Source organism: Lepisma saccharinum, chromosome 9 (assembly GCF_977018435.1).
Source record: "Lepisma saccharinum chromosome 9, izLepSacc3.1, whole genome shotgun sequence".
Taxonomy (NCBI): domain Eukaryota; kingdom Metazoa; phylum Arthropoda; class Insecta; order Zygentoma; family Lepismatidae; genus Lepisma; species Lepisma saccharinum.
Genome location: NC_139237.1, coordinates 57,807,683 through 57,820,386, shown reverse-complemented (window position 1 = coordinate 57,820,386; position 12,704 = coordinate 57,807,683). Strand labels below are relative to the sequence as shown.

The 12,704-nt window shown below is 39.2% G+C and overlaps 1 protein-coding gene across 1 annotated transcript in view; it reads left to right on the top strand.

The window, feature by feature from the left end:
• Nos (Nitric oxide synthase) overlaps nucleotides 1–12,704 on the top strand; it is a 248,348-nt gene that overhangs the window by 229,867 nt on the left and 5,777 nt on the right. The window contains exons 16-22 of the mRNA XM_083128230.1: nucleotides 92–221; nucleotides 1,906–1,984; nucleotides 4,408–4,598; nucleotides 6,801–6,970; nucleotides 8,640–8,850; nucleotides 11,511–11,598; nucleotides 11,722–11,849. Coding sequence (XP_082984356.1) covers nucleotides 92–221; nucleotides 1,906–1,984; nucleotides 4,408–4,598; nucleotides 6,801–6,970; nucleotides 8,640–8,850; nucleotides 11,511–11,598; nucleotides 11,722–11,849 — 997 coding nt within the window. The remainder of the gene's footprint in view (nucleotides 1–91; nucleotides 222–1,905; nucleotides 1,985–4,407; nucleotides 4,599–6,800; nucleotides 6,971–8,639; nucleotides 8,851–11,510; nucleotides 11,599–11,721; nucleotides 11,850–12,704) is intronic.

Sequence of the window (12,704 nt, the reverse complement as noted above, 5' to 3'; positions counted from 1 at the left end):
AAAAAATCTGTCCTCCAAACTTTCCTTGCTGCATAATATAACGCATATATTTTGGTATGTACTATGGCTTAGGTTTCCTATCTACTTACAGGTTGCATGTGAGACATTCTGCTTAGACGATGACGATACTTTCATTGAGGCAACACTGGCGCTGAAGTCGGAAACACTGTCTGCCGCCATAGTGCGATTCGCAGAAGCTAAGGAAACAGACTTATCAGAAGGTTGGTGGGCCCTTCCATTTTCTTTCAAGAGACCCAAAAGCGTTATGCTTTTGGGTTCCACTTGGGCCAAATGAACCTAATGTCCTAATGTAATTCTTTTCCCCCATATAATTCTCTGCTCTTTCTCTGTGTCCAGTTACATTACGTTGGTTTTCCACGTCCCAGTGTCAATGGCCCCGGAGAAGATGAATGATGAAATAGATAGTTGGAAAAACACATAGGGTAATCCTTCCTAGTATTCGCCATTTAGAAACCAAGTCTAAGGCCCGCTATAGACGAAAGCATTTTCCTTAGCATTTTTCTTAACATTTATGCCATGACCAAAATGCTACTGTGTAAAGTGAGAAATCTCATGTCATTTCTCAAGAATAGAATCCGTCCTATTTCCGTAGCATTTTTCGTAGCATAACCAATCAGAAGCGACCTCTAGGTCACGAGCGCAGTTGTAATGGCGGCCGCGCGAGATGTAAACAATGTATCACTTCACATTTTTAAAAGCCGATAACTATTCAACCGCGAGGAATAACGCTTCGTATTCAATGGTTTTAGGTACAAAAGAATGGCGCTACTTAAATATATACAGGGTGGGAAATAACCTTTTGCTAGGGGTCCACAGTAAAAAGTAACAACAATTAAAAAATTATGGTAATACCAAATGTTTACTACGACAATTGTGGTTACAAAAACAAAATTAAAAGTTAGTATGTCCGCCGTTTGCTTCTCTCACAGCACGAAGACGATCAGGGTAGGAGCTCAGAAGATTCGCAAACAGTCCATATTATATTCCATGTCACGGAGGACTTGTTCCAGATGTGCAAGGAGTGTTGGCCAGGAATGGTGGTCCGGTCTGCGTTCCACTATCATCAAGGACTCAACTGCGTCCTTCAGAATAGCCCCAAAGTGCTCCGCTGCATTCAGGTCCGGTGATGCACCCGGCCATTCAGAACTGCTGAAGAAGTCAATACTACTTCGCCAAAGAAGGTCTTGGTTTTAGCATTTGCCTTGAAGCAAGGTGCTTTGTCGTGAACTAACTTTTAATTTTGTTTTTGTAACCACAATTGTCGTAGTAAACATTTGGTATTACCATAATTTATTAATTGTTGTTACTTTTTCCTGCAGACCCCTAGCAAAAGGTTATTTCCCACCCTGTACTTCACAGCGTTTACTGTACACGTATGGAAGAATATTTTAGTTGTTTTTTTTCAATTGTAAACACCGTACACTCGCCATATATGGTGTAACTCGATGTGCCTTTCGAGCTGTATGTATCATACATTGTAATCGCAACAGCTAACCGAAATATTTCATGAATAGCTTTCATGTTAAAGGAAATGCTTTCGTCTATAGCTGGTAAAGACAAGATTGAACGCAAGGATACTACATTGTAAGCTAAAAACAAAATAAAGCCCCGCTAGTTAATAAGATCCATAATAATCTCCATACTTGTAGTTCTTTTTAATAGGTAACTATGCTTCAAAATATTCAATGCAACTATAAACACACTCCTCGAACAAGAAATGTGTGAAATCCAAGTGGAAAATCCCTCCGTTAAACCAGTAGCAACTAAATGAGTTGTTTTAAATCCAGTCTAAAAGAATGACAAATATATTTTTCTTTAATATAGGGCACTAAAGAATTATTGTTTCACAACTGGTTATTAAAATTAAGTTTTTCTTCCCCTAAGGACTGTCTAAGTGCCATAACAAGAAGGTGTTTCCGTGCTGCTTACTTCACAACAGGAATCTGCATGGAAACAAAGCCAGGTACGCATTATATTGTTTTCTATTCTTGTGAAAATAAACGACAAGAAAATACATTTTACGATAATGATTAAAGTAAATTGTGTTTCTTCAAAGATAGTACAGGGTGTATCACTCGCTCTTCAGCTCTGATTTTCGCTTATACAGTCTTATAATGGCATTATAACTGTAGTTTACGACGGAAAGTGCAGTTATGTAACCCTCCCAATATGCACTGATTTTCGGCGGAATTCTTCCCGATACGCAATAACCACACCTGTCACGCACAGTCAACGGTCTAACGTGCTCACACGACTGGCAGCTTCGTTCTCTTCCCGCTTGGTGGTGCTGCCCAAGGTGTGCAATTTCGTCACCATAGATCGGAAACAACCTCTGTAAAAGTCAAACTCTTGGTCATAATGTAATGAAATTTGCTACATACATACCTTGGTGTATGAGAAACATGGTGACATCACAGCGAGTGTTGGAAGTGGTCGCCATTAGCGTCAATGCTTGCCTGCACACCAAATATTGAATAGAAGACTTTGCAAGTGGTTTTCGGACCCCAAACTATGCAATAAATAGTCTCTGGCACGCCTTTATGGACTCCGTATTCCAGTACATGCAAACGATAAACACACGCTCTTTAACTGAGTACCGACTCATAACTGTACTGCTTTGTTACTGTGCTGTAATCACGAAGCACTGATTGGAAGCACAAACTCTCAACTGAACCCGAACAAACACGAACCGCTATCAGGTGCGCCACAACAGCAAGGCCAAGAACTCAGACTGAAAGCACACGTCCGTACGATTTGCACTTAATGGCAGAATCACCCAGACTCACGCGTAATGCCCACGTAAGGACTAAAGAGGTTGGGGCGCCATCTCTAATCATGCCACATTGTTTCTCATACACCAAAGTATGTCCTTATCAAATTTCATTACATTATGACCAATGGTTTGATTTTATAAGCAAAACCAGGGGCCGAGAGCGTGTGAAACACCCTGTAGTTAAGTGTGTCAACACTTTTTAAGCATAATGTTCATAAAATTCACAGTCTACTTTACGCAAGGATAGGGACATCGGGACTGGACATACGGATGAAAGTAGAATCCGAACCACTATATTCCTCCACCAGGGTTCGAACCGGAGACCCCTGATCACAAAGCGGCAATGTGGGCACTACGCCATTGAGTAAGTTCTAAGGAATCAAAAGTATTACAGATATGTCTCAAGGGACGACTACGTATCTCTCTTAGTTTTTATGCTTCAAGCGATCGAGTGTATGCTCCTAAGGTTCCACGAAGTTAACAAAAGTACCACTAACTTGTAGATTTATATCAACCTGGAAATTGGGGGACAAGTGCCTCCTTTGCACCCGCCAAGTTACGCCTATGCCTACCTGCATTGGACGAAGTAATATGTTCCTTAGCCTACGTAACATTTATGTGTGTGTGTTGCAACGTCCCCCGGTTGGACACCAGTCATCACAAAGTTAGTCCGCTACTCCTTTAGTCGGGAACATGAGAATCTTTGCAAATCATCAGGGCTTGCTGGGCCGAAAAGAAACACAACACAGTATTCAAAGTTAAACGTAGTTTTATAAGCACTTATATTTCCTATCGTATGTGTACTTACAAGCAAGACACAGATTTGCTTACGTTTCTGCCTGACGAGGAACAATTCTATATCATATTAAATCACATCACAATCACTAAAGACACTTGCATATAGAATTAACGTTGGACAAGACAAACATAAATACACGAAAGTTTCTGTACTTAATTATTATTTCGAGTATAGCCAGAATGAAACGAAAATAGTTACCAATTACATTATTCCGGCATTCTATTAACTGTTACCACGTTCTTGTTGATTCTTCACCTTCACCTGTTTTCCAAACTCAGTCTGTCGTCAGGTGATAAACATTCAGGTGTGTTCACTTCCTCTGCTGAGATGAGAAAGTGACGTCAACACGAACAGATTATGACGTATTTATAAACATCTACACAAATTCCAAACACAACTGTATCAATCTAACTATAATTATCTGTGACAACTTGAACATTATTTGAAGTAACAAACATTTTAAAAATCTTAACGTCTTACAAATATAAAACCTTAAACTCTCAGGTTCGTTACAGTGTTCCCTGAAGCCTGGCATGCACCCACTTCACAACAGGAAATTACGTTACATCAAATGTTGTTGGGTTGCCAGTATACAGGCAGGAAAACGATTTTTTTTCGAACGTCTGTAGCGCCGAAACGAGACACCAACGGTAAAAATGTTACTGAGAAGAGTTGTTTGTTTTGATCCCCTCCATACGTTACTGTGGTTCGTGGGCGCTATTAAAATGACATCCTGTGTGTATATACAACGCGCCCTGATCAAGAACCCTTTCTAATACGTTCATAATATATTTTTCACTTGTTCTCCTTACAGCCGCGCAACCATGTGCTTGGAATTGGACACATCGAAATCAGGCATAAAGTACTTACCGGGAGACCACGTCGGAGTGTTCGCCTGTAACCGGAAGGAATTAGTCGACGGACTTCTGCTAAAATTACAAAACTCCTTGGATCCTGACAAACCTGTAGAGCTGCAAATTCAAAAGGAAAAGCACACAGCGAACGGTGAGAAAGAAATATATCCCGAATAGTATTCAACGGTTATTCAAAATAATGTTAACAATTCTAATCTATCATTATAGCTGAAGTTTACAATTATTTAAATGAAAATAGGTCTAAATTGAGAGCATGTGTATTCCACACATCTCGTCGACAGTCAGTTTAAGGTCACACTTCTCCAGCATCTCTCGGTCGACTTATGTGATGGCTTCCGAGAGGCCGTGCCCAGGATTTTTTTTAGGGAGAAGCCAGATCCGGAAATATGTGCTGTGCGTGTGTGTGGGGGGGGTATGCATGCATGTGTGTGTGTGTGTGTGTGTGTGTGTATATATATATATATATATATATACTATATATACAGAGCATTTCCTGAAATTCGCTACGAGACTCGGCGGCAAGCGGCCTGGAGTCAGCGCTTGTCTTTCCCGATGAACGGGTTCCGCGACAGTCGCACGCTACAGTCTGTTTCTTTCGCTCTCCCTGCCTTCGCTCTCTTTCCCTTTCTGTTGACGACGCAGACTGAAACCAGTATAATCCTACCTCGGAAGTTGTGTTGTGTCGTGTCCGTGTGTTGAAGATTGTGGCTTAATATGGCAACACAAAAGTGTTCAATACAACAAAGGATTTATCTTGTCGAGTGTCACTTCGGAGAGAGGAATTGTGGAGAAGTGCAACGACGTTTTGCAACGAAATTTCCTGGTGTTCCCGTTCCACATAGGACCACTACATTAAACCTCGTAAAAATGTTTAAAATAACAGGGTCAGTTCTGAATGAAAGTGGAAGCAAAAATGGAGAAATCTTAAAAATAAAGTATAAAAAGACAAGAGAGTATTGTACGAGAAATCGGGAGAATTACAGTAGACGCACTTGCACATGTAAGTGCCAATTTCCTTCGGAGATGCCAGGAATGTGTTGCAGCAGACGGACATCATTTTCAACACCTTCTGTAGACAAGGTTAGTACATAATATGAAAACTGTAATTTTAATAGCCGACTCTAGCGACTGTCGCTGACCCCGTTCACCGGGAAAGACAAGCGCTGACGCCGGGCCGCTTGCCGCCGAGTCTCGTACTGAATGTCAGGGAATGCTCTGTATATACATACATAAAAAAAGGTAAAGTGTTCCCCTGTGCATAGCACCACGCCATGAAGGCGTATAGAGGGTGTGGGGGTAACGCCCCACACTTTCTTGATCCGGTTGTGAGTGGGGTGATGTGATCAGCATCACGCCCCTGACCGCCTTTACCCCCCAGGGTTTCCCCCAGGTACCCATGTTATTCGACGCTGGGTGGGCGGAGGGGTCGCTTCCACCGTTAGAAAAGTTCCCGGATTTGAACCGGCCGGGGATCGAACCCGGGACCTTTAGCATGGTAGTCAGACGCGTTACCGACTGAGCCACCGCGACCAGATCTCAGACTTGTCCCCGTGTTGAACTTCGTGTTTGTATATGTTGCTATGAAGCACATATCCAGGATATTTTAAAGGGAGAGGGAATAGATCTGAAAAGAGATCAGAAATGCTGTTAGGTTTATTGAATTGGGTTATTTTACGTTGCTTTTCTGCCACGTTTGTTTAATCGCGACGAAGAGGATGAGCGATGGTATGATGAAATTGATGAAGGAAGACATTCACAAAGAACACCTATGTCCAGGCTGGGATTCGAACCCGGAACGCCTTGCGAAGCAGCGCGCTTTGCTATCCGCCACGGAATTAGGAGAAATGCTGTTGGGAAATTAGATGTGACATAGATATAAACGTACAATTGTAGAGTTGCAATATTTATGGCCCAAACTAACAGAAAAAAAATAAACTCCCCAATACATCCCCAGCCCCTCATCTCAAGACTCAGCCACACAGTCGCTTACAGGTAAAGGCTGTCACATGGCTTATAGCTTAGTGCTTATAGTTTACATTCAATTCTCAGAAGTATTCAAACAGTTCTGTGTTCCGCAAATTAGCAATGTTTTCAAATTTCCTTTAATTTTCATATACCAGCACCATTGAACAGCCATGATTATTCTTTGTTTAGAAAATAATGTACTTAGAAATTAAATTATATTGGTCATGCGTCCAGACGTCAAAGCCTTGTTAGTCTGCAAAATGCAGACCATGGTGTACTACGTTGAAGTGAGGTTGACCTTTTGGTGTCTTGAGAACATTTGCTCAGTTAAAGCACTGATATGTCTACTTTTGTACCATATTTTCAGGGGTGTTGAAGACCTGGGAACCTCACGAGAGATTGCCTGCGTGTTCCCTGCGGATGCTGTTGACGAGATTCCTGGACATCACAACGCCTCCTACTCCAAACTTGCTTCAACATTTAGCTGGGATGGCCACGGATCCCAGCGAGCAGCGTAGACTTTCTCTGCTAGCGACGGTAACAACTTTATATTTTTAGAGCATTCATCAGAAACGCTTGGAAAGTACTTTCATTTGATAATCGTGACCCCCACTCTGTGTATTTTTTGGATAGGAATCTCCATGCCAGCTCAGCTCAACATAAATTATCTCGTGCTGGACCGTGTCCCTGACTCTTAGGCACAACAAATGACCTTAAGTTACGTAGTAGGTATCTAGGAAACTCTTATATCTATGTAAACAAAGACCTAGAATATACATACTAGCTTAAAGCGATATTGATTATAATCATATGTTTAAATAATTATTTAATCATACATTAAATAATTATAATATTTTAAATTATTATTATATGCATAAATAATTATTGGATCATTTAACGTAATAAAATGATTGAAAAACACCAACCAATTAATTTTCATGATATTACACGTGTATTCAAATCACACATATGAAATTTGGCGACCTCAAATGACTGATTTATCACCTTAATATGATAGCAATTCTCTATTGGTCTGTCCAATTGTTTGTTCTATTCAACAATCGAAGTCAATCCATGTCTATTGATTACTTACAAACTACAAGTACAAGATACAAATACATAATTTACTGAACCGAAAGACCTGCTTGCTAATATATTGTTGCATTGAAAATAATTCCAACAGGTGTACCCATCTGAGAGTTAAACAACATGAATTCAACAATCGTTCTTTTTAACTGTCAATATCTTAGGAATAAAGTTGGAAATATCTAATTTGGTGGAGTGAAAGGCCTTAAAATATAAACTGAAGCCTTATGAAGATTCTTGTTTGACTTGTCTAATAGTGTGCACCACCGAAATGTTTACAAACTTATCACAAATACATGAAGAGTATATACACGTATATTAATGTGATTGGCCAATTTTTTTATACCAATAGGCCAGATTATGAATATTATCTACGGGGCATATCCTGGTTAGCATTCATTTAGTTTCTTAACGATAACCTTCCCACTTGAAGAGAAGGCAATAATGAACAACCGATGGTGCCATGTACTTGTGTAGGTCGGAGTTATATCTGACTTAAAATCTTACATAATTCGCTCTAAACCCATATTGTCAATGTTGTGTGTGAATGTCCATGTAGTGTACATCCCGTGAGACTTCATTTTCTTTCACATATGCCGTCCCCCGTGGCGGAGTGGTTAGCACATCGCGCTACGATGCCAGGGGTACCGGGTTCGAATCTAGACCTGGGCATATTATCACTCATTCCCATCTTTGCAATTAGCCAAAAGTCGCACAAAAGCGAAGCAGAATAAAGCAAATCAATCAATCTTTCACATACTTACTTTGTTTCCACCCACAAAGTTCTAAAAACCGCTAAGTTTGGTAAGCGCATTGTCTTACATTTAAGTTAACTTATAGTATGCCTAAAGCTGGGTTATAATATAATAAACTGTATTGTGTCAAGTACCGGATTTCGCAGCCAGCTATATGCTGTCTCTTACATGTTGTTCTTCAATATGGAAAATTCATGATACCGAAAAGGTTCCCTTATGTTCATAAAAGGTACAACTAGTATCATTTCCATTATTCTTGGAATTAAGAACGTTTTTCCAACCTTTACATCTCAAATTAACATTACATTCATTTAACAAGCGTTTACAAGGCTTAAAAAATGCATCTATATTTACTTTTGTTTCAGGACCCAGCCGAGTACGAGGACTGGCGCCATTGGCGATTTCCTCACCTTTTGAAGGTTCTGGAGGAGTTTCCTTCCGTGAGGCCAGACGCCGCCCTCCTGGCAACCCAACTGACTCCTCTGCAGCCACGGTTCTACAGCATTTCCTCCTCTCCAACCGTTCATGCCAACCAGCTGCACCTGACCGTGGCTGTTGTCAGCTATAGAACCGAAGGTAGGCTCTTGTTGTGCAAACTCCTCTTTGCAAATTTATTATGATTTTGTAAAAATAATATGTTGGGCGAAGACCATACTTTCGAGATGCTGGTATAAGCGATCATTAATTTGTTCGTTGGTCTTTGTCCAATAGGCGCGTAAGATCCACCCAATTCATCAGCTGATACCTTCTTCTTCTTCTCTGGACTCTACTTACTAACATTCCTCCTTGTGTTCCTTCTTAGCCAGTGTCCTGGTCAATTTATTTTATTTTTCTTGGTCACTCCAAGGAATTACTCTTTTTTCAACAACTGTCCCTAGCACCATTCTAAAAGCTATCTAAATGTTCTATTAATTTCTATTAATGTAGCCGAGCATTATAAAGAGGTGAGATTTAGTGCCAATTACACCTAATACTACTTCCAAAAACACGTCAATTGCTTTTCAAACAGAGAATTTTCTGTGGCAATGATTTGTCCACAAAACCATAGCACACTACAAATTTTCCTCAAGATCCTCCTAATTTTTTTTTTACCAAAGCCGAATTTATGGTTATTTTGGCCTGATATTATTAATCTTTACACATTACTAAAAACCACCTTACATCCTCAAATGGAAACGTTTGGATAAACTTGAGTATCACAGTTTAATTTCTTATTTTGTCCATTGGACGCACTCGATCTTTTGCCATATCCAACAGCTAGCAGTTTTCCTCACTTCTTCGTAACATCCAGGTTTCTGCACCTTGCGCAAGACTTTCAATGATACACTCCACACAATACACTTCATGACACTTATCCTTAGTTCATACCTACATCAAAGGTCCATAAAAGCAGTTCTTCTATTAAGGGCTTCCTTAACCAATACTCTTCTCACTCTGGCTTTCTTATTCCATGCCAATGTTTATAGTACCTCCCAGGTATGTGAAGCGATCAAGATGTTCGGGTATTTCGCCTCGAAGTCATTCGTTGTTTTCTCTCATTAAACTACTGCCTTTGTCTTGCTTCCGTAAAACAATAATTTACTTCACTGAACAAAACTAGTTTTATTGGCAACCAAACATTTCTCGGACAAATGATTATTCACGAAGGACCAAATGGTTTTCGTAATCGTGCATGTTTGTTAGTTTAAATAGGACAAAATATAATTGGCCATCAAAACTACATGCGCTTGGTGATGGTGCACGTTAGTTTACAGTTACCAATAAATTTAGTCAAAATTACCAAGTTTTAGTAAATATTAATTTTTTTTATATCATTTCGAAGAAGCTTCACTAAACATGATTTGTTAAATCAAATAAATCAATCAATTCTTACTGGGTACCAAATCATGCAATTTCAGTGAGACCTTCGACACTATTGGTTTCAACATGCAACAATAATTGTTTCTGTAACTAAGCAAAAGCTACCGTCACTGGCAAAAAAATGGGACACCTAGATCCTGAAATATTTGCTTCTCTGCAGAGCGTTATGTGTGTTGCCTAACTCTACGGCGTTAGTAGAACTTGCCATTAAAAATTTGATATTAAAATTGAAGAAAACTAGTATTTCAAGATCTACTATCGGATTATGAATTATAGATACTCGAGTTTGGACTCCAATGAAAAATTAACCAGTAGACCTACATAAAAACGAGTTACATCAAAATTTAGCTTATTTCATTCTGCTTTAATCTATGCTAATAAATTTTGTTTTCAAGTGTGTCTTCTCTTTCTTGTCGCCGTAAGAGCAAAAAAGGACCGTTTTTTTTTATTTTTCAAATAATTCCTCTCTTTGAAATGTTATAAATCAAAAATGGGTTGTCCGATCGTTATAAAGCAGAAACGATTTAAACACAATTCTTGATTTTCAATTTTTCAAAATTTGTCAAAAATAGTTTTTCTCAATTTTGCAAGACAACTTTTTCTTAGTATTGGGTAGTCCTTCAAATAGAATATTGGTCTTGTTTTGAAGAAGCTCTTTGCATCTGTTTTCAAAATGCATTATCATTGTCAATTGACATTGCGAAACCGATTTTATACAGATGTTTATTCAGCGGAGTAAAGCTTTACGCGAAACGTGGCAACACTGCACACAGCGATGTCCGTTGAACCATGGAAACTACCGGCTGGCGCTGCGAGTCAATTCTTGCGGTGTTGCCGCGTTTCAAGTACAGCTTTACTCCGCTGAATAAAAATTTATATAAAATCGGTTTCACAATGTGAGTTGACAATGATAATGCATTTTAAAAATAGATGCTTTGATTTGATTTGCTTTATTTTACTTCGCTTTTTGTGCCACTTTGACTAATTTGCTAAGATGGGGATGAGTGATGATATGATGAAATTGATGAATGGACACTCACAAATATCCATGCCCAGGCCAGGATTCGAAACCCAGGACCCCTGGCGTCGTAGCACGACGTGCTAACCACTCCGCCACAGGGCCAGGCTAAAAACAGATGCAAAGAGCTTCAAAACAAGACCAATATTGTATTTGTATGTAACACATTTTTATATACAGTTTGAAACATTTGTTCCGAGAAACAGAAAGTATACAATATTTACTGCATTTCCATATTCGAATTAATAAATTACACTACTAAACAATGAAATTCATATTATATTTTAGTCCTAAATGCATATCATTTCATTATAAAGTTATTAGAGCCTTTGAACTTTACATGTTCTTATTATTGCAGGGGGAGAAGGGCCAGTCCATTATGGTGTCTGTTCGAATTACTTGAAGGAAGCTCAAGAAAGCGAAGATATCTATGTATTTGTAAGAAGGTAAGTTTGGACAATATTAACTTATTTGCCTTTGCTATGAATGATTCGGAAACTATCATAATCTCTCCTGTCTGTTTCCTTTAAGAGCCAGTTTCTAAAGTACTATATTCGTTTCCTTGACAGTGCTCCCAACTTCCATCTGCCCAGTGACACCTCGAGGCCCATAATCATGGTGGGTCCAGGAACAGGGATCGCGCCGTTCAGAGGATTCTGGCAACATCGAATGGCGCAACTCAGGAACGCTGGATCTGGTTAGTAATATACATATACCCGTATATAACATTTCAAAACAAGTTGAAGAATATTCTACACGTTACACATGGATACAAAATAGAAATTTCAGCGAAGAATGCAGGCTTGACCAGGACTCAAACCCTGGTATCTGTCATAATGTGATATTACTCTATCAAATAATGGAAGATGTGCAAGAGATCCGGGTTAAGGTCATGGTGGGGCCTGTAAGTATGTCTAAGTAGTACATCTTCTTCATGCAAAATGACCACATGATGAATTTTGCAGAAAATCTCGAACTAAGTATTCCTCGCTTCAATGTATAGTATGTCCTCAGCCTATAACATAACTATGCTTTCATTACGACCCACATGTCACAATATTTGAATGCTCGTTCGTAAAGATGTATTACATATGATGTCGTAGTTTAAGCGAAATATAATTTAAAATGTATACAAGTTTAGAAGTTTCAGCTGAAATTAAATAGTGTCAAAATACTTATACTAAACTTTACAATCACTTTGTCATACTATTGTTGCCATATCATTTTTTACGAAAAAATATTTTGAAGATCTCTGCTTGATGTCCTAAAGATGACAAGGAGACAGGGGCGCCGACTTGTCAAAATTATTGGGGGGGGAGGCTCTGATCACTGAAATAAATTAATGAATGACTCATTCTCTCCCTTTTTTAAGTTTTGGCCTCAGAGTTCGGAATCTCATAAAAGCCCACGAATTCCTCAAAAATATCAAAATTGTTATTCACAGTTCTAACGCAGAATATTAATTGTCCACGGATGGATATGTCACAAGTTTCGTCAACCATAATAGCAAAATATTCCCGACTTTTAATATCTGCTATCACGGAGTGCAAAA